This window comes from Rhodamnia argentea, chromosome 6, assembly GCF_020921035.1.
Source record: "Rhodamnia argentea isolate NSW1041297 chromosome 6, ASM2092103v1, whole genome shotgun sequence".
Classification (NCBI taxonomy): domain Eukaryota; kingdom Viridiplantae; phylum Streptophyta; class Magnoliopsida; order Myrtales; family Myrtaceae; genus Rhodamnia; species Rhodamnia argentea.
In genome coordinates this window covers 30,721,347-30,743,331 of record NC_063155.1, presented here as the reverse complement: position 1 = coordinate 30,743,331, position 21,985 = coordinate 30,721,347, and the positions used below count along the sequence as shown (strand labels likewise).

At 42.1% G+C, this 21,985-nt stretch overlaps 3 protein-coding genes across 6 annotated transcripts in view; 1 reads left to right on the top strand and 2 right to left on the bottom strand.

The window, feature by feature from the left end:
• LOC115745945 (THO complex subunit 4A) overlaps window positions 1–13,490 on the bottom strand; it is a 28,345-nt gene extending 14,855 nt beyond the window's left edge. The window contains exon 1 of the mRNA XM_030681589.2: window positions 13,426–13,490. The gene's annotated coding sequence lies outside the window, so the exon portion shown is untranslated. The remainder of the gene's footprint in view (window positions 1–13,425) is intronic.
• Window positions 11,190–13,473, bottom strand: LOC115745938 (protein SOSEKI 5). 3 transcript variants are annotated; one of them, XM_030681577.2, is made up of 4 exons: window positions 13,341–13,473; window positions 12,935–13,196; window positions 12,486–12,555; window positions 11,190–12,369 (listed from the first exon to the last, which is right to left on the bottom strand). In XM_030681577.2, the coding sequence occupies exons 2-4, from the start codon at window positions 13,185–13,187 to the stop codon at window positions 11,430–11,432; spliced, it is 1,263 nt and encodes a 420-aa protein (XP_030537437.1). In that variant the 5' UTR covers window positions 13,188–13,196; window positions 13,341–13,473; the 3' UTR covers window positions 11,190–11,429. The 3 variants fall into 3 exon arrangements, with proteins under 3 accessions (XP_030537437.1, XP_048136373.1, XP_030537435.1); XM_048280416.1 differs by having other exon boundaries at window positions 13,337–13,428; XM_030681575.2 differs by lacking the exon at window positions 13,341–13,473 and having other exon boundaries at window positions 12,935–13,330.
• A 6,350-nt stretch (window positions 13,491–19,840) lies between the features above and the next one.
• On the top strand, window positions 19,841–21,469 carry LOC115745927 (transcription factor MYB59). 2 transcript variants are annotated; one of them, XM_048280964.1, is made up of 4 exons: window positions 19,841–20,320; window positions 20,417–20,546; window positions 20,689–20,938; window positions 21,027–21,469. In XM_048280964.1, exons 1-4 carry the CDS (start codon window positions 20,206–20,208, stop codon window positions 21,195–21,197), a joined length of 666 nt encoding a protein of 221 aa, XP_048136921.1. In that variant the 5' UTR covers window positions 19,841–20,205; the 3' UTR covers window positions 21,198–21,469. The 2 variants fall into 2 exon arrangements, with proteins under 2 accessions (XP_048136921.1, XP_030537413.1); XM_030681553.2 differs by having other exon boundaries at window positions 19,860–20,320; window positions 20,689–21,469.
• Window positions 21,470–21,985: the final 516 nt, after the last annotated feature.

Below are 21,985 nucleotides of genomic sequence, written 5' to 3'. Positions count from 1 at the left end.
GTCCGTGCCGGGCCACGTGTCGGGCCTAGCATGATTGGCCCAAGCCCTTTTTTGAACATAAAATTAAATACTTCTAAAGAAAAAATTTAGAAATATTGCAAATTGCGAGATTTCGCCTTGATGGCCAGTACCGCATCATTGAAGAATAAACCACCTCTTTATTCACTAAGTCGATCGACATCTTTGGAACTTTGTAGTTGCACATCGGATCATCACCGACACAAACCGTGGGTTACTTTATTGAAAACTTGTAAGAAGTCCCCGATGACTTTCAGGGAAACTTATTTAAAAAAGTCCGAAACCGGTAGTAACTGTGCCAATTCAGTCCTAAACCTTTTTTTTTTGTGCTAATTCAATCCTAAAGTTTTTACATTTATGCCAATTCATTATTTCCAAAAAAATTGATCGGCCCGCTCCGACGTAGACGCCGACCGGCATTGACATGAACACAGTTGCCGACGTGGATAATTTTAAATAACTTTTAATATTTTCTTCAATTTTTTTCCTTTTTTTATTTTCTTCCTTTTTCTTGTTGTTTTCTTTTCCTTCTTCCTCCGGCCGGTCGCGCATAATTACAATAGATTTAGGACTTTTTTGATAATTTTCTCATATTTTTAGCAACCCTCCAATCTTGTTGTGTGAACGGCGAGAGACCGGCACTTTCGCTATGAGCAGTAGAGTACGACACTAGCACACACATCTCATCACATGGTTTCTTCAACATCTTGTGTGTGGAATTCTACCTCCTTGCTTCCATAGGCATTTCTCAATTTGCCTTCGACGGGTCATATGAAGACGCCAAACTCTTGATTCCTAAGTATGGTGGATTTAACGTACTAAACCCTCCCAAGCGAAGAGCGTTTTACACGCGCTAGTTAATGCAATAGCACACGCGCCATGCATGAAAGATAAAAAAACCTATTACAAACCGGATTTTGCCAATAGATCAGATTCAGACTGGGGAGGAGATGTCGGCGGATTATCCAAGGTGATGCCAATGATTTTTTTTATTTTTTTTTGAGGTGCCAAACTCATTGACATTACTAATTATTTCGACAGTCACATTTCAGGAATCTTACACAAATATCAAGTGGCCTCTGTCTAGCATGGCTCTAGGCCTAGATGCGACCTTCTAAATTATTCTCAATAGGCGAGCTGTAATTTGAATTAGAGATCCACCGCATCTAAATCAAACGTAATCACAATAGAAAAAGGAAGAAGAATAAAGCGCTTCATCACTTGACCAAAATTTTCGAAATTTTATAGAAACATCAAATGTACCTACGCAATCATGTGTATCACCGATGTGATATGATTCAACCAATTAAATTTCTCCACTTTGCGGAAATGATGATTACTGCTCTATTTTGAATTTTGGAAATTCGAGAAATGCGAATACGTGACTCGCCGTCGTTCTGTATAATATTTTTTTTCTCTCCCACTTACCAACAAGCGGCTGAGCTCAGGAAGCTTAACCGAGGAATGATGTTTTGCTTCCTCACCTGTGTTCAGTTCCTTCCTTCTAGTCTTCTTGTTTGAAACGCGAACACAAGCTTTTACTGTCTGGTCAATGGAGGCAGGGGGGCGAAACTTCTATCCAACTGCCAAACCGCCTTTTGAGCTTTTGGTTTCCCACGGCCACCATCACATTATACCTCGTCAAAACCATATTATACTGTCGACAAGCGAAAATAACGATGTCGTACGATTATTCTATCGCTTTGGATTTGGTCTGTCCGAAGTATCGATGACACGGGTCCCGCATCCAAATATCAAATCGTGGCTCGTTGCTCGTGACAGCGCATTCCCATTTCCCAGCCATTAGTTTTTGAGGAGCGGAAGAACAGAATAATAGAATGGAAAGTTGGTGCACGCGAATGCTTTGTGGACAACCCAACCAGATGGAATCCCTCAAATCTGTACATGAGACCATAATGCGTTGTAAGTCGCTTATTGCTTTTTGTTTTCGTAAGTTCTGGTCGCACGTTTGCAATGCGTTGCGACGGTCCCTATAACGTTTTCTTCTTTTATTGAGTCCCCACTTAAGAAGTTAAGAGGAAAGGAAACACTCTGTGTTTTGTTTCTCAGGAGACTGTTCTTCAAGAAAATGGTTGACCGACCTTTCCATGCACCGAGAGCGCCGCCTAACACCTAACCTTCAACTTGCTCTTTGTGAAAATTTGGGCGGTCATTGCCAATTATTCTAAAAATTCAAACCACTAGATGAAAACGCAATTTAATATTGAGTTATTTTATTACTTTTCTCACACTTAGTCTGATCTTTTGGTCTAATACTAAGCGTGAAAATATTTTCTTGAGAGGACAAACAGGAGCCTGGAAATATATGAACTCGGGGCATCCCGCTCTAATGTCATGTGAGATTTTGTGAGACTATCGCCAACTGTTTTAAAAGCTTGGGAGTAACGCGCACTTTGCAAATTTGCATCCAAATTGTGTTCCACAGGTTCTTGGTGGAAAAGAACGGGTTTTTCTCTGGATATATCCTGGGACCTGTCGAAACGTTGAGCCTAACTTTTCTTATGTAGCTTTAGGAAAGGGCAATAACTCACGGCAGTTTCGCAGAAAGAGAAGCCTAAAGGATAGGATAACGAGGTTTCTTGAGCTCAATGTTTGTGTTAGATACACGTGAATATGGTCCTAGGCCGGTACAGCTTGCCTTTGTCGAACAAATTTGACAAATGTAAAGACTTCGATGGTCAACTTGCAGCCCAAGTATTGGAAAAAATAAAAATAAAAAGGAACAGAAGAAAGGTTTAAAAGCTCAAAACAACGGGAAGAAATTATGATGTGAACGATTGTTCCAAACTTCCAATCTTATGCTCCCCAAAAATCTTAACACAAGGTAGATTTCAAGTTATCCCATGTTTCCGATCGAATTAATGAATGATAAAGTTCTCGCAATGGCTAGACTCATTCTAATAGATAAGATAAATTGACGTTGCAAAATACTGAGAAATATGGGGCTTGACTCGCGTATAGAGTGGTGGTGGCAATTTTATCCGTTCAAAAAACCTTTAATTTTGAGATAAAACACGATTTAATATTTACATATTACAATACCCTTTTTTTTTTTCACACGTGGGTTGGACTGTGATCTAAAGCTAACCATGAAAAATATTTATTAAGGAGAAAGATTTGAAACGGGGACCTTGTAAAATCTTGTAAGGTCTTTGCCGGCTGTTCGAGAAACTTAAGTTATTGAATGAATGCGTAATTTAATATTAAAATATGTCGAAGTAATCTGCTTTCTTGAACGTGATCGGACAATTAAGTTCCGTAATAACACAATTAGGAATACAAAGCAACATATTCTGGAAGGACGTGGAGAAAGTAGGAGGAGGGTTCGCCAGAATTGATGGCATCCGAGGCCAAAACCAAAGAACACGGGTATATCAAACTTCTGAGAACCGGCTCCGCAATTCTTACTCGGTCCAAAAAGCTCGTGAAGTAGCTGAATTCCCAAAAGGCCGTCGATACGAGGGTGGGTACTGGGAAGGTGCGCTCACGCGCTATGAAAGAACGTGGGCAACGCGTCGCCTCGGAAGGATTTGACAAAGCCCTGGGAGCCTGCCGTCATAAACGTAACACGTCAGCAGCGTGGCGAAGCGATGTAATAGAGGAAACCGTGGAGCGTCTGCCGTGACGTCACCTCACTTGTTGAATGAACACCCTTGAAATTAGTGGTCTATAATTGAATGCAAGGTTCATCTGCAGCTCATTCAAACGTATCCGAGATCCTTCAACTCCGATTAATCTCCATTGATGAATCTGACCGAAAGGAAAAAGAAAGAAAAAAGAAAAAGAAAAATCTCCACCGATGTACATAATTTGGCATCGAATAGGTTATTTACATATGGCAGCGAGGCACAAATACGACTGGTCACCCGCACTGGCCCACGTGTCGGTGCCGACATGGTTAGCCCGAGCCCTTTCTCAACATAAAAATTACATGTAGTGAAATTCATAATTACAATAAATAAGACTATATATTGAGAATTTTGTCTTAATGTTCAAGTTCGCTTCATTGAAGAAAAAATCACCGCCTTATAATTTGATTCGATCGACAATATTGAAGCAGTACAGTTGCATGACTCATAATTGTTGAACATAAAGCATCGGTTAGATTATTGAAAACCCGTTAGAAGTCCGCAACTCTCCAATCTAGTTGTGCGAACATCGAGAGACAGACAATTTAGCCATGAGCAGTAGAGCACGATGTCAACACACCTATCCAATCGCGTAGCTTCTTCAACATCGTTTATGTGGAATTCTTCCTTGTTCTTGCGTCTAGAGGAAGTTCTCAATTTGCCTTCCTCGTATCATTTGGAGGACCTCTAACTCTTGATTCCCAAATACATCTTCAACGCACAAGTTAATGTAGTAACACACGCACTGTACATAGAAAAAATCCTATTGCAAATGGGATTTAGCTATTAGACTAGATTTAGGCTAGGGAGGTGAGAAAGCTGCATTGTCTAAAGTGATGCTAAAGATTTTCCAGAAGTGCTAAACTAATTGGCCTTTCTTATTTTTTTCTTTTTTTTCGGCAGCCACATTCAGGTCCTATACTGAAAATACAAACTAGGCTTGTGTGTCTAGTGTGGTGCCGGGCGTAGGCGCGACCTTCTACATTATTCTCAACGGGTGAGCTGGAAATTGAATTATACATTCACCGCATCTAAACTAAGCATAATAAAGGCAATAAAGAATAAAGCGCTTATTTACTTAGCCAATCCTTTCGGACATTTACAAACAAAAAAATCTAATTTACCAACGGTATCACGGGTGTTGCCGATATGGTATGATTCAACCAATTAAACCCCCAACTTCACGGAAGCGATGAACGCGCTTTTATTTTGAATTTTGATATGCGACGCATAAAATACATTTGTTTGTCTCACTTACCCAACACTTTCCACAAGCGACTGAGCTCAGGAAACTTAACCGAGGAATGTTTGTGGTGGTTCCTCATTTTGTGGTCCTTTCTTCTAGGTCTTGTCGTTTATTCTTTTCATTTTCAATGGTTAGATTGGCCTCGTCGTTGGAAACGCGGTTATAATTACTTCTCCTCGTTGTCTGGTCGAATGGATTCGGGCAGCGAAACTTCTTCCCCAACTGCCCAACCGCCTTCGAGCATTTTTTTTTTTTTTTGGTTTTCCCACTGCCGCACTCACTTTATACCTCCTCAAAAATTATATTGTACTATCCTTTAGCCCACGTGGATTAAACTTGTCTAAACTATTGATACTTTCTCCAGTATATCGAGTCCCGACTTATGAGGAAAGGAAACTCTCTCTCTCTCTCTCTCTCTCTCTGTTTTTTTTTTTTTTTTGCAGAGACTGTTCTTCTGCGCGTAACTTCAAGAAAATGGCTGACCGACCTTAGGTATGCGCTTGTTGGGAGCGCCGGCCAACACCCACCCTTCAAGACTTGAACTATTCTCTACTTTGGCCATGCGCTACACTCATTTGGCCTTCCTCGTGTAAAGGCATATGTTCTTTTCATAAGGATCTCGCTTTCTGGCGTTCTTCTGAATGTGAAATGATGAATTATCGTCCAAGCTTGATTCAAATGTGTGGATGGGCAAATGAAATTAGGGACCGGTCAGTAGATGAGCCTAACTAACCCACGATCTATCTCTTACATTAATATAATCAAATCTCGATTTGACATTCATACATGGAGTTATTTCACAAGTAGACCTGATCATGAGTCTCATGGCCCAATGCCTACATAAATATTTTATCGCAGGTAAACTTGGGCAACAATTAGGCCCGACCTATTAGCCCAACTCTTAAGCCGGCCCATTGATCACGAAAGACAAATCCCTGGGGGGGCGGCGAGGGGTTGATAAGGGATTGAATTATGAATAACATGAGAATTTACATCAGCAACAAAAGATGGGGACAGGAAAATTACAAGCAAAGTGTAGAAAGAGCCACCCGGAGTGCCCATTTGGCAAGAGCATTTGCTGCTCTTTCGGCCGCACGTCTGATCCACAGAAACGAGACCCGTAGAATCGTTCAAAACACGTTGGGTGTTGTCCTAAAACATGAGATTTAGATAGTTGTGAAGGCGCCCACTTCGAGGCGATCCCAAGAACGCCTCCTTTCGCTGACACTCACGCCCGTGTTTTCTTTAGTGTTCCTTTTCGTCGCTAGGCCCTTGGTGTGGTGTTCATACCAATTGGTTCATGCCAAGCAAGTTGCTTCTGCTGAGACCCCAAACCGTTTTGTTAAATGTCCAAGTCCAAGATCTTATCGAACCGATCTCAATTATCTGGAGCAAGTCGACTTCCGATAACATGCGGTCCGTATGTTTTAGTTATTGTCGAACATGCTGCGTAGAAACGTACGTTTTCTATTGTATGGGAGACTACCTTTGGCAATAACGCGCACTCTGCACTTTTTGCATCCACGACCGTGTCGTGCTGGACAAGTTGCAGATGGAAAAGAACGCTGGACTTATATTTGGGCCAGCCGAAGCGTCGTCCTAACTTTTCTTACGGTAGCTTCAGGAAAGAGGCAACAACTCCCAGCAGTTTCGCAGAAAGAGAAGCCTAAAGAGCAGGATAAGGAGGTTTCCTAAGTTCAAAATGTTTGCGTAAGATACAAGTGAAGATGGTCGGAGGCTGGTACAGCGTACCTTTGTGGAACAGAATTGACAAATGTCAAAGACTTGGATACTCAACCGACAACCCTAATTTGTAGGGAGAGAGAGATGAGTTGACAGCTCAAAATAATTTAGAAAATTTTTGAAACATGATCCACTTCAGGATTTTATTTGAGAAAATAAAAGCATTTCGAGTTTTTATTTGAAATTTTCTCTAATTTATATGCCGAATATCATTGTATATTCTTCAAATTTATTAGGAAAGTTCTCCGATTATGTGCCCCCACAAATTTCTAAAATTGAACAAAACAAGGATGAGGTACTGTTTGACAGACGCACTTTTGCAGGTTACTCCTAGAAAAAGAAAATTGAAAAATTATACCTGCCTGATCAACTTCTTAAGCATTACAAAACTGTCAGCTATTAGACTTGATGAAATTAGTTCATTTACATCCTTTTGCTGAGTTTACTCATTTTTAAGAATTAAAGGTGCCTTTCGAGGCAGTGAAAGAGCTATTCAATTAAAGCTAACTCGAAACGTTGTATCGGCTATTCATATAACGTTAAATCCGATCCAAATCACGATTATTGGTATAAAGTATGAAGTACACCGAACCAATACGTGATTTCATTTTCAATCTACCTTTAAAAAACTGAAAATATGAATGATAATCATGTGTGTGTGTGTGTATGTATGTATGCCGAGAGATTGCACTGGAATTGAAAGATTCAGGTGACTAGTACTCGATGGGAGGCCGGGGGTCAAACGTCCAAAGGACATGGTTGGGCCGCCGTGCACCGACTTGTGACGAAACTAATTTCTTAGGTGGTGGACCTGGGCCGAGTCCCCAACTCCCGCTATTGCACTTGGAAATTGGAATGTATGATCTCCGCCGTAACATGGATTTCTCCAATAAAATTTAGACTAACAATAATATAGTTCGACAAAAGGAAAAGGTACTTTTTCCCTTTTACGCCAAAAACTACTTTATAAAATTTTAATTTTCGTATACATACACATATAAATATACGTGAAATTATCACATGTTTCGAATTTTAAGAAAGTCTAAATACGTCCACAAAATTCAGATGGAGCAAGATGTATATTCCAAACATGCGTTACATGTCAATTGTCATACACGTGACACTCCGCCTCACTTGTAGGCTGGATTTTGGCTCGAGCCTAAAGTATAGAAATATATATAATGGGGAGACATGGAAATAGGGGCTATAAAAGATTTAAACTTAGTACAACATGCGATGAATTTGTTTCCATTGCTCATAGCACGGTGCATATATTTTGTCCGAGGTATTGCTTAGCAAAATAAGAAAAGGAAGAATACCGCCAAATATTAAAAAGAGTATAAGTAATCTTCGGCAAATCTTCCCTAATACTCCCCCTCACCTCGATATATGGAGGTCACAAATGTCCAACTTGCTGACGATAAATGTAAACCGATCTTGACCAATTTTGATATGCTTTGTTAGTTCGTGGAGTGTATAAGGCAACTCGGTTGTCCCAATAGTCTACAAAAACACACAAACAGTTGTTATGCAAGAAATTAGACAAGACCTACATTAAAAAGGGCAGAATTTGACTGGCTAAATTTCCGCCTTAGAGACCAACGATTGAGCCATGTCCGTGAAACTAGTATCCAAATCCACTATAGTTTCTAAGTTTCCATGATCCCTATCGATTGATCAGTTGTCAGGCCACTTTTGATCTATATAGTGAAGTTGAATGACAAAAATGAGAAACCATGTTATGACACTTTCTAAACAAACATGAGATTTAAGGACTTCATGAAAAACCCATCAATGAGAACACGGAGATTCAAGGGCAAAATGCAAATCACCAGAGCAGACTAAGTCTTCTTCTGGTGCTCCAATGAGCTCCGTGTTGAATGCGCTCGAAACCTTGCGGGACTATTCTCCGCCATAATCCCCACTCGAAGCACTCGCTTAATTGCAGACATTCTGCGAGGAAAAGGAGCATTCGCAAGGATTGGCGAAACAAAAGACGTAGAAAGTTCAGTTCATCGAGCAATACATTCCATAAGCCATGTCCATAAGTCAGTAAGTAAAAGCTTCCACAAATACTTTAAGAAAACGTTCAGGAAATCAATCACAGATACTCAACAAAAACAAAAAATCGCATGATCTTTCCATTTTTCTCAATACTTGTGCATTTCTAAAACTAATTATGTTAGGATTAATGAATAAAAGTGGGTTAAGAAAGCACTTAAGGAATGAAAATGGGTAGAGTGAACTTGGCATTTACTTGCTTAAAAGAACAGTACTTAAGGAACAAAGGGATGTTTGCATTCCTCCATCCCACTTGGTCGGTATCATCAACCACCAAATATTCGACAACACGATACACAAAAAAAGTAACGGCACCTGTTAAAAAACCGACACCAAGGCCGAACAGCCACACATTTGATTCTCGATCCTACAAATTTGTTGATCGTGTCCGGGTTCCAGATCAAAAGCTTTCCTCGGTAAATCTTCACAAAACTCATCTAATCCGTGGCAATTACCCTTGCCAATTTGGGCCAATTCATGTTTCACAAATAAATCAGTTCACTAGTATCGGTTAGTTACTGCAATGCAATATTAAGCATCGCCAGGGTGACAAGTACCTAATCGCCAAGTCATTGGGCGACTCGTCCAATCAAAGTCACAAAAAGCGATCAAACGATTCTTATTTCAAAAGAGTGTATAATGTGTATCAATAGGTCATTTCAACCGTGATACCACAGCCAGGAGGATTATTACAATCAAAGCCTTTTCTCGATCCTCATAAAACTTAACTCCATGCGAGATGAGCGCAATTCATTGTCCTTGAAGAGATAGACGATATCTTGATACTCAAAATTACCATGGAAACTCAGTTTCTCTGGGGAGGATGAACCTTCACCCATCTCCAAGCTACTCTTCCTCGATTCAGGCACTATACATGGAAATGAACACAGCATTCTCCCCCTATTCTTTGTTTTCTTGGACCTCGCACGTGAGTGCCCAAAACCCATAAGAAAGTCAAAAGGGCGATGATAAACCCTAGACGCCCCCACGTTGCAAAGTCAAATCATCAAAAGCTTTGATGGTATTTGATTAGAGAGGTAATGTAACGAAACTAAACGCCAAAAACTAAGGTACGGAAAGAGCAATGATAGACGGTAACCAAAAAGCTTACAAGGTGAAAAGGACAAGTAAAGACAGCCTTCAAGAGAGAGAGAGAGAGGCTTTTCTTTCTCAGATTCCATCACATTGACACCCGTCACCAAGTTTTGCTCCTCAGTACACGAGCCTGCTTCGCCCGCCGTGCCTCGCAAATTGCAATGCGCAAGTCAACCCTTAAATTTCGCCTAGGTTTCTTGGGTTACATTCCCCTCTCTTCGTTTTCGCTTGGTACTTTTGTATGGATTTTACGCTCAAGATTGTTCGTGTATCATTCACCAAGACGTCCTTCATCTCTTTATTTGCGTTATTACGAGATCTATGCACATTTATGTGATTTTATCGGTTTTCGCTTTCCTTAAATCCAAACTCTCTTGCTTTTGGCTTCTTTTTTGTTGTAGTTGCGGATATAAGCATATTTCTCGCTCGACTTTCATTTGATCCCTTTTCGGCTTTCATTAAATCCCCATCGATCGGAAGTTTTAAAGGGCATGTAACTTCAACATACATGAGAATATCATTCGGATAGTCAGTCGAGAATGAAGTAGGAGATGAAGGATATCAACTAAGACGTAAACCCAAGTTAAAGCAAAATGTCAGACTTCTGGTTCTGGATCACACATGGAGCAGCAAGCGAGGAACATGAGATCTCCGCTCCGCGTCATTGAAGAGGGACGGCCATCATTCATTGGCCCTCTTAAATCTTGTTGCAAAAGACAAAGTCGAGAAGGTAAAATGTAATGTGACGGCACTAACGCACCCAGACACCAGTACATGTACATTCTGAGTCCAAGATCGGCAAAATGCAATAATAAAAGCTAATGATATAGCTGGCACGATGGGAAATCCTAGTACGAATCTTACCATCCAAACGATTCGAGTCCAGGACAAAAGTGTCACTCCTCCCCATAACATTAACCCAATTAAGTGCGAAAAGGAGCCACTCGCTCCAAAACCATCGTGACTGCACAGTGCAGGCCTCGGATCATTCTTACCGGCTCTCTTGCCTAATGCTGACTAAGGAACAAGCCAAACTCCAGACAATGAAAAGATACATCGGCTAATATCCTGAAATGCTTAAAACTTCCCGTGAACAAAATTCATCTGAAAACAAATAAAGATAATTACGTTGAAAGCCCTAAAACTTATTATAATAATATAATTGAATCCTAAAACATTCAAATAATGCAATTGAATCATAGAATTAGTTTGATTTCTAAAGTTTTCGAGAATGCAATTAAATCTTGAAAATGATCAAGGCAGTCAAATCAAGTCATATTTTTTATTACAGTATTTGAAAGATTAAGACTCGATTGCACGTTCGTGATAAATTTTAAGACTTCCGATGAACAATTGAAGCACCATGTGAAAACGAAAGCCGAAATCGACAGAATTTCCAAAAGGGTGTTTACTTATGCAGTTCCGAAAAGTTACATCGACCCTAAAAATAACGTTACAACAACTGAAGCTACGTACACATGACAAAAAAGATAAAAAAGAGGGCCTGACCAAAATGCCTAAAGCTGTAATTCTAGTTGAATTTGCTCAAAGTAGAAGAGGAAGGAAGAAAGAAAAGATTAAAATATGAACAGGAGAGGGTGGTCGGCGGTCGCTCCTCACCGATCGGCATTGTAAGAAGACGATCTCTTCAGCGTTGGGGCTACCCCAACCTCCTCTTTCTTCTTGGTCTCGATCAAGCTGCCGCTGAAGTACTCCTTATCTTCCAATCTTACCCCCGCAGAGTTCGGAATTTTCCTCGAAGCCCCAGCCTGAGCCTGCTTGCTGCTGCTGCTATCCCCTGCTCCGCGGGGCAATCTCGTCTTGTGGTGCCCGATCAGCGACAGCCCTTGATCTTTTATGTACGTTGCTCCGCAGTCCTTGAACGAGAGCGAGCCGCACGATATCAGCTGCATCAGCACCGAGGACGCCCTGATCTTGCCACCTGTGAGGTTCCCAGCCGCCCGATCCGTTCCGTCCTCTTTGCCTCCGCTCGAGCCTATTATCAGCCGTCCGTCGGCCTTCAACAGAGTTTCCAGCGTCTCGGGGCTCGAATCCGACGGTGGGGGTGAGATCTCGTCCCTGCTCAGCTCCGTCGTCGTCTGATTTTGACCTGGATCCTGACTTTGACTCTGATCCGCTTCGTCGGGTCCATCTCCGTGAAGCTCACGGATCTCGCTTTCCCTCTCTTTGACGTGTCGTCTTCGTCTTCTCTTGTCATCAGTCTGGGTCGACGCGTCCGCCGCCGCTTTCGGCGTCGACTCGCCGTTGGACTCGGTCTTGTAGACTTTGTACTCGTGGAGGTCGATCGAGCTCCACGACTGGTTCCTCCGACGAGCTATGACCGGGAAATCTGATTCGTCGCTCGATTTCGGCGTGTTGATCGGCTTCGGGGAGCGAAACGACACCGACTCGAGAGGTCTCGCAGCCGAAGAAGACGACGACGGAGAAGGAGCTTCGAGGAGCTCCGATCCTTTGAGGACGTACTCGTGGCCGTGCGATGGACAGATGAAATCGTTCTCAGCCAGATCGTGCCACACGAAGCCGTTCTTGTAGCTCCTGCAATTGCATTTCAAGGAATTTCAAGTTGTAATGAATCCACAAGGATCAATGAAACAGGAGTTGTGGAAAGGATCAATCGACGTTGCACCGCACATTTTCTGGAGAAAACTAACCGTTTGGAAGACCAGGAGTACATGGCGGCCATGCCTTTGCCGCGGAGGAGGTTCAAGCGGTTAATTACATCTGAGAAACGAAACAGAGAAACGGGCATTGTGAGTGTTATCCCTATCAATATCATGCACATTTCTGGACTGAACGAAACCAGAGGGAAAATCCCGTTTGATTACTGAGAAAATAACTACAGATGAACAAACGGAAGGGAAAATTTCATTTAAGGATGTGTGGGTATTGCCGATGATTTGTGCGTTTCCCTCGTGAATGTCGAGAGTTTAAACAGGGGTGGTAACACTTGCCAAAGCCAAGTGAATGCAGACAAACAAACTGAAGAGCAAAAAGCTGCCACCCCTGCTCAGAGCCTCAGACTCTCTTCCAATAACATCAGCAATCAACGCGAAAACGAAAGGGTAAGTGAGAGGAAACAAGAAAGAAAGCAGGTGATTACCCGAGAGAAAGAGTCCTTCAGGGGAAGAGAGAGGGACTTCCATGAAGTGGGGTTGCTCGAGCTGGCCATTCCTGGAGAGGTAGTACACAACAGGGACTCTTCTCCCGGTGCTGGCCTTGCTGGGCTTGGAGGGTTCGGCCCAGACTTTGGTTCTCTCGGGGCTGGTTTCCCTGTCTTTCCATCTCTTGGGGATCTGAAGCTCTGTTGGTGGTGTTGTCGCCGTCGTTCTTGTTGCCCTGGAAGCGACAGCCATGGCTTTTCTCTGCATGTTTGAGGAAAGAAGGAACAAAAAGAACAGAGTAAGGCGGGGAGTTAAGACTAGACTGGAGGCCTGTGCGGGTAGCGTGACTTCACTCTGTTAAAAGAAAGTGAGCCAGAAACTTCAGAGAAAGTCATACACACCCACCCAGAGAGAAACAGTGAAGAGGAAGGGCAGGGCAAAAGAGAGGCAGAGTGGGTTTTGGTTTTATAGTGGGATTGAGAAAGAGACAGAGAGAGAGAGAGAGATATGCAGGAGGAAGGAGGGGGGGAGCAGGGGAATTCAAAATGGGGATGCGGCAGACAACAGCTACCGAACAAAAAATTGTTGTTTTGGTTCTCAGCACTGCCTGTCCTAAGATCCTAATCTTTTAGCAAGCATACCTCACTTCATCTTTATTTTTAGGCTCCTGTAAACAAATATCTGTGTTATTTAGCGGAAATGCTTTTGCAAGGTAAGTAACTTAATTTTCGAAACATCGCCTCTTTAACATTTACCGTATTTCGTATTAGATTGTTTGACACACCAATACCTTTAAGAAACGCTTCCATTTATCTTGAAATATTTTCTTTAAAATATGCATTTATTTGGGCAAAACAAACAGCACCGACGAAAGTTTCACAACATTTTTATAATCGTCGTGACTCGTGAATGCATCATCTTTACTACTGGTAATGTGTGATTGAATGTTTTTATAAAGTTAATCTCAATGAGAACAAAAGGTTGCCAAATAGAGGGAGCATGATGAGCCGTCGGGGACATCTAACCTTCGAGATCAGGGACAAAGAAAACATGGGAAACAGCGGTCCGATTTGCAAGAATCAAAAGGGCATAGGCCATCGCTGGAGTTTCATAGCAGCGAGAGTTGCCCAATTTAGACTCGGTCTTAGTTCTGACTCTTCACTTGTGTGTGGTCTTGGGGGAGATCCACAAGTTAGAAACAAAAGAAGAAGATTCTAAAGTCCCCCAACATTCAAAACCAACCGCGGGGGGGGATGGAAGGCAAGTTCCTGCTCACGCACCCTCTACCTAGGTGGAATGGAACGTAGGGATCGTGCTCAAAGTCAAAATGCTCGATATTTTTAAAAGGAAAACACACCAAATAGGAAAGGAATTATCGTTGCTTTCCATGTGGGGTTAGGCTGCTCAGCTGGCTGGGGCGGACATCTTGGGCACATCTTTCCCCCTGAATTCAAACGCTTTGAAGGAGAGTTGACCGCTGCTGGTCTAAATGTCAAACGCTCAACACCTAACTTCTGACCCCCTGTATCCGCGATGATTGCGTCCCTTCTCCTTCCCTCAGCTCGAAAATCTCCCTTTCTTCCTGCAGCTTCCACTTTTTTAAAACATAAGATGAAAAGAAGAGATTTCGAAGTAAGGGGAGGGAAATAGAAAAAAGCAATCAAAAGGAGGTGGACCCCCTACTGTCAATTTGGAAAGCCTGCTTATAAAAAAAAACAAAAAACAACGTTGACCACATCGGCCCCCCAATCAATCAGATATCCCCATTCGTTTTTTTCCGTCTTGAGACTGACCCATGACAGCTCGGACAAAGCCAGACAAGGGAGGGAGAGGGAGAGAGAGAGACAGTGAGTGAGTTGGCCCAGTACAGGCTACTCGTCCGATCAGAGGAGGAGGGGGGGCGGGGGGTTGCCTAGGCTACGTGGACAGTCCTGATCAACGACGGAGAGAGGGCTTTGTGTTTTTTTTTTTTTTTTTCACGTTCGACCTGGTACGAGACGAAATCTTTTGCTTGGAGAGATCTGCGTGTTCACGTTGTCGTAAAGCGGCAAAAGTGGCCAACAGCCTTCGGCACGTCGAGTGAGCACAGTGAAACACGAAACGGGTAAAGCGAGGTGTGGACAGAGAAAAGTTACGAGGACTCCAGGTGAACGAGAGGTCGCCGCGGGTCCAAAAGAGGCCCATCGAGCAACACGGGCCTTCATTTTCTTTCGGTATCTGAGATCGAAATCTGACAAAGGTGCCCCAAAAGGACAACAGCAGGTTTTCTAATTTCTCATGTTTTGATTCTTTGGGGAAGTCGGTAGTCCAAATTATCGGCGATCTGGTGGTGGGAGGGTGGGAATCCCCCCCGTTCACATGGTGTCTGTACGCGCGATTTGGGATGGGAAGGAGGACGAGCACGTGGTTTTGCCGCGCTCCCACAGCTCCCCCCGAATTTCTTCACCACACGGGGGTCCGTGATGGATTAAATACTAGACCGACGGGGTTAGATGAATCTGATTGAAGACATTTACAACACTGTATCACCACGAAATCTCGTGTGAAGCGTCGTAAATTATCACGGATTAGAATGTCGTACTTACGGCGTTTTATGTCGGGTTACTCGGAGGCCTTCGTAGCAAGTCAATAGGATGGTACAAACTAAATACTCATGACGTTTTGTATCAAGTTCAAGACAATTTGAATTGCTGTCACGAGGAAGTGCGCGAGCCGTTACGAAAAGTTTGCAAATAAATTGCTTTTTGTTCATCAAGTTTCGAAATCAACTGACTCATGTTCTTTTGAAAGTGAATCTAATGATTACTTCAAGTGGGTATCGGGAGTACCCAATCCTCGTCCTGTAGCAGACCAGACGAGGAAAAACCATGTATGAAATTAGCAAACGACAGAGAAGTTGAAGAGTCTTGTGAAACGGCGGTTTATTCTATTGGTACGTGAATTCCATGCGGAACTTTCGCAGCCTGTGCGCGGAGTGGACTTCGAGTCGCTGTCGGAGCGAGATCGAACAATTGCTCTCGATTCGAGAACCCGAGTTTTAAGTTGACCACGAAGGAAGAGCGAGAGCGACTGCATTTATTGAGCCATTCCTTCAAATTCCCGATTGTGGCCCAAATGGGATTGATTGTCTTTCTTCCTCGTAACAGTGGGCCGAGCCAGCAGCTCCACGTTAACTGGGCCGCATTATGGACCGGTGCACGGCTCAAACCACTTCGGTGTACGATCTCGTCTCTCTTTCTCGAACATTCTCTTTTCCTCTAATTGCACCGGTCCAAACAACGTTGTCTACGGTCTTGCATCTCGTTCGAACGTTCTTTTTTTCCTCTTATGTCGTTGGTTTTGCTAAATCGAAAAACAGAGCATTTTGGAAGTACTTCATCTCGCAGTCTAGCACTTTCGCTTGAATTTCTCCTCTTTCTCTTGGCAGTTTTGCTTATCCACTTTCGACTTCAATCTCGTTTCCCTTTAAAAGAAGTTATGCTGAGACATATACACCAATCGCTCCACTGTCCGCGAAAAAAAGAAAAGCCTTTTCACTTCTTCACCCCTTCATCAACTGAGCCAAGGTAAACGTCGCCCTAACACAAGTTCTTGCTAGCCGGCTTTCGCAGGAAAATTCTCTTTGTTTTTTTTAGCTTTGAATTGCTTCCTTTTTCGTTTTTGAGGGGGTGGGGTTGGTTTTGGAGGAACGCGACTTCAAATTGGACTTTAGGAGATTCTTCTTCTTCTAAAAGAAGAAGCATATGGCGTCATCAGGTGGAAAAAGAATTCACAATACAGGAATCAACAATAGACAACGAAATGCCGATCAGGTCCCACAATCGCGCACCAAGGGCACGTATCGATAACGCTTGGATGGGAATCTAGACAGCAGTACGCCAACAAGGAAATTTCTCCATCTGGCTTAAGCTCATTCGAGTTTTTACTTCTCAAGAGACACAAGAAACGAAAAGAGAAAACATAGAACAACTTCGCTAACGAACAATTGCAAGAGTAGCCCGTTTTAAGAGTAGTCAATGGAAGCGCACACACGCTGCTCTAGAAATCCATTTTAAGGAGCTGGTCCATTTAGGCTAACTCTCCAAATGAAAATGCTTTCGCTCAAACAATTATTTAACAAAAGTGGATTTATACCCTCCCTATCAAGTTCTTCCGGACAGGTCCTAGCACTAAACAACCAAATATTCTGAATCACGGGTCAAAGGTTGATTAATTGTTATCAAGCCACGATCAGGGACTCCAACAACGGCCAAGGCTGCAAAGCTGGTATAGAAAATGAGCTGAATGGGCGAGGTTCTCTAATCTAAGCACGAGATGAATTACTTCCTATTCCAACAGCTGCTCGGCACAACTTGGTGTCAGCGTGCTTCCTAATAATATAAGAAAAGAGCGGGCAATGAAGATTTATGCGCTTGACTGTACTGCTCCTAATACCAAACAACATCGTGCTAAACTGTAAACTACTAAATTGGAGGACTTTGCACGATTATTCCACAATCGTACCGAGAAGACCAATTCTTTCCTGATCTTATGACCTACCCTTCATTTTTTTAATAACAATGACCTCCGTTGTAAGGGGAACGGATGGGCCACAAGCAAAGCAATGCATGACCATACCAGAAAATGGGGCCCATACTCTCCATGCCTTTGGATAAATGTAGGGAGCACCTCCACTCCGCTCCCAAAAAGGCACCATCAAAATCGGTCCTTCTAGTCCTCCCATAGAGGTCATGAGGATACAAAGGGAACCAGTCAATTAATCTTTTAAAAACATCATAAGATCTTATCGTATCACACAAGATACTGGTACCTAGAACCATTTAGGCTAACTCTACTGCCAGAAGGTTAAGATGAACGAGTGATGCATGGCCGCTGCAACCTGCAAGTGGACGAAAGTCGGGGTCGATAAAAACAAATTTGATCACTGGTCTTAGGTCCACAGAGATCCGTAGCATATTGATCAGCATCTAAAAGAGGAAGGGCAACGCACCATGCGTCAACTTGGTCTGCACTAGTAAAAAACTATACCATTGAGAATGATCATGCATATGAACCTCAACCCACTAGATAAACTGCTCCAAGTATCACATCCATGCAAGACTACCACCACGTTTTATTGGTCGTGCAGGAATTCATGTAGCTGCCTGCTATTTTGTGCGGTGCGTACCCACTGACTCTCCACTAAATCTTCATTCAACCTTCAGTAGGAAAGCTCTTTGCCCTTCCTCACTGGGTATAAATTATACAATTACATATTATTGAGAGAGGGAGAGAGAGAGAGTGGAGTGGCCATAAATTATTGGCATCCACGTCATAGTGGTATATCTTTACGTCTAATCTTCGAGATTAGACCGCCTCCTCCACTATAAGAGTTCCTAAATCCAGAAGTCACCGAGCCACTCATTTTCGACACAGATGCTCCATATCGCATAGGTCATATTCATGCTGGATATCATTAACACAAGGCCACGAATAAATTGCTCTTAGTTTTAATTGGAGCATATGATATCACATCCCACTTTGCGCAGATATATTATCATATTATTCCTAGTGGCACAGTAACTAAGCACCACTAGTGCTGCAGTAACTAAGTCCTGCTTTAGCCATATAGAGGAATCACATCACTGAAGATAAGAAAGTAGCAGAAGTTCAATGGATTTGTGGCACTGCAATTACCTGTCATTTTATAGTATGACACGGAAACAGCGGAGTTCTGTTCCTGCAGCAAACGTGAGAGGTATCTGGCCAACCGATGTATATATAGTTCAATTTCTCACCATTGCAAGGAAGAGACAGTGACCTGCAAAACCAAGTAATCGCTATAATTAGATCAAAGACAACTACAATATTTTAAGTTAGATAAGAGAAACAGATAATTTTTAGAAACACGAGAAATCTAACCTTTGACAGCTTGAACAGTGGAGAAAAAAATCTTGAGAATTAGCATCTACTCATCCTTCAGAGTTGCAGATTGGCGGGTAGATCTAGCTTATGGCCGATGTTTCCTTTTTCTTGGAGGCATGGCTCTTTAATACAAATGAGGTATCCCAAAGCAGATGGAAGAAGTTAGATCAAATAAAACGCCAATTTTGCAGGTGTTCCAAGGTTGAAGTGGATCTCCAAGCATTCATACTCTGATGAGAAATTGACAGCTTTGGAAGGCCATAGCAAGTAGGCGAGGGAGAACAACCAGATCCCTGTCAACAGCTTGCCTATTTAGTCTGAGAAATGGCTTGTTATGATAATAGCCATTGTAACAGAGAACATGGTCAAATCAAATAGATTTGAAATGGCCTATATGAATTACTTAAATCCACAAAGACGACTCAAATCAGGAAACAGCCCTCTTAATCTGGCTGTGCATGTAGGAAATTAGTCTAGCAAGCTCTTGAACCTAATATTTGTAGAACAAATTCTTAGTCCACCTCCTTATTTTTTATAGAGTCAAAAGTCACTTTACATACAATCTAAAGGTTCCTCCCCTATCCCTGGTTTTCAAATCTTCCCTTTTTCCTTTCTGTCTTTCCTTTTCGTTCATTCACCTTCTACTATGGCCTTTAAGAATGCAAGGGATAAACCATCAATTTTTCCACACTTCAGAATGGATGGACATCTTGTGAGAGGTGACTTCGCTGTGGTCCAGTTAGTTATGAGCCCACGTCGTGTCCTGAAATCAATTATTGCACTCTTTTGCCAAGAAAATGGAAAAAAATAATACATTACTACTGACACTGTATTTTATGTGAATGGATCCACTGTAGCACTTTAAACTTTGAAATAACACTTCTTAGCTAACCTCCTCTTTCGAGTAAATATCAACAACTCACGTAGGATCAAATGATCCTCCTAACAAGTACAAGTAGTGACTTGAGGATTATATATTCTCAGAAACAGAAAACATGAAGAACAATCGTTCACACAACTTCATCAGTGACATTCTAGATTATACCATTGTGATTTGCATTATCTCAAAGAGAACCTTGTTGAAAGTTACATCTACAGATCCATGTCTACTTTGGTTATTTCAACGTAATGGCTGATGTCATATCCCTAAGGTCCCCATCAAGAGATGAGCATGTGTCCACCATATGTATGGTGGTACAGAAAAGTGATCTTTTCATAATGATAAGGAGTTATCAAATGGCCATTCAACGACAGGCACTGGCATATATATAAATTGCAAGAGTACGCATAGGTCTTCAAGTTCTAGTAAGTAGGTGGCTTTGAGTTTCCTTTCAGGAGAGATCAAAGAGTTATAGAGGAATTGAAAATGGTGCAAGAAGAAGCGCGAAAGGGTCCATGGACAGAACAAGAAGATTTCCAACTGGTCTGCTTTGTTGGACTGTTTGGAGATCGCCGATGGGATTTTATAGCAAAAGTTTCAGGTTTGAAGGTGGCGGGAGACAGTACTAGGTATGTTCGTTTTAAAGCTCGGGGGTTTTTTGGAAGGAGCTACTTCTAACTGCCCAGCCTCCTTGTAGGATTGAATAGAACAGGAAAAAGCTGCAGGCTACGCTGGGTTAATTACCTGCATCCTGGCCTAAAACGAGGGAAGATGACACCTCAAGAAGAGAGACTGGTGCTTGATCTTCATTCCAAATGGGGAAATAGGTTAGTTTACTCTGTTAATCAGATCATTTTTATCAGAATCTTAATAGGCAGCATTTAAGTAGATAAGTTCTTCTGCTATTTAGTAGTCTTTCCATATAATCTGCCTTTGTTGGCCTAATTCACAAGGAATTATTACATGCAGATGGTCAAGAATTGCTCGCAAGCTACCAGGGCGAACGGACAATGAGATAAAGAACTATTGGAGGACTCATATGAGGAAAAAAGCTCAAGAAAGGAAACGTGCACCATCCCCATCATCATCTTCTTCAAATATCTCTTCTTCCCCATCGAACAACCCCACAGTGGATTCATTAATGACTCAAGAGACTGGAAAAGAGAGCTTCTACGATACAGGAGGTCCTGGTGATAAGTCAACTTCAACTGGAAAGAATATTGAAGAACAGGGGAAAAGTGAAAATGCCTATTCATTCGATGACATATGGAAAGAAATTGCTTTGTCAGACGGTGATGGAATAATACCTGTTTATAATGGCTACAGTGAAGAAAGCTGCAATTTCTCTTGTCCTCTCATGGCTTCACCGACAAGGGAATACGGCTCCGACTCTCTCTGGCAGATTAACGAAGAACCCAAGATCTTTTTCCCCATCGATCAGTTTATTCCTGATTATGAGCATGAAGGAGCTTACATAACTGGTTAACCAAATATTCATTCTTTATCATTTGTTCATATGTACTGCATCCCCAAGGAGGCTGCAACATTTACAGCGAGGGTGGGTATCTCATGCCTCTAGGGCTCTTAGTGACCCAGAAACTACTGCAGCCACTCTATGCCCCTTGCAATGTGTGTTTTTACTTCTCAACAAGACAGGAAAAGGAAACGAGGTATCTAGTGATGACTAGTTTGTGTGTGGAATCAGTGTAAACAATGTGTTTATGAATATTAGTCTTGCAGTTTATTTCTCTATATGATCATTCCTTAATATACATGTACAAGTGTCTTATATGAATTACTTAACAAGGATCTCTCCCCAAAACCCAACCACAAAGGAAACAAGAAAAGGAAAGATCATGGAAGAAGAAATGCAAACATAAAGCCAAAAGGTAAGTTACAATGGCTGAGCTTGAGCTAGAGATATCCGGTGGCCAAGCTTTAGCCACCACTTTGGCTTCAGAAGCTATGTCTTCATTAGTCAGCAGAGTTGGGGCAAGCGATCAACTCATGCTACTCTGAATTGAAATTTTAATCTATAGAAACTACACGGCTAAGATGGAAAAAAATGCTCTTCAATCAAGGTGATTCCTTCATTTCAAAGTAAGAAAAATGGGAAAAAAATTCATGCACCATTCAAATTCTGTTTTTAAATCAGCCAATTTTTTCAAACGCTTGAGATTGTAAGTTCTTCATGTTTACTCATAAATTAGCATCTAGGTAAAAGCCATTGGAGGAGAGAATATGGCTATGGTTGTTCGGTGCTGGA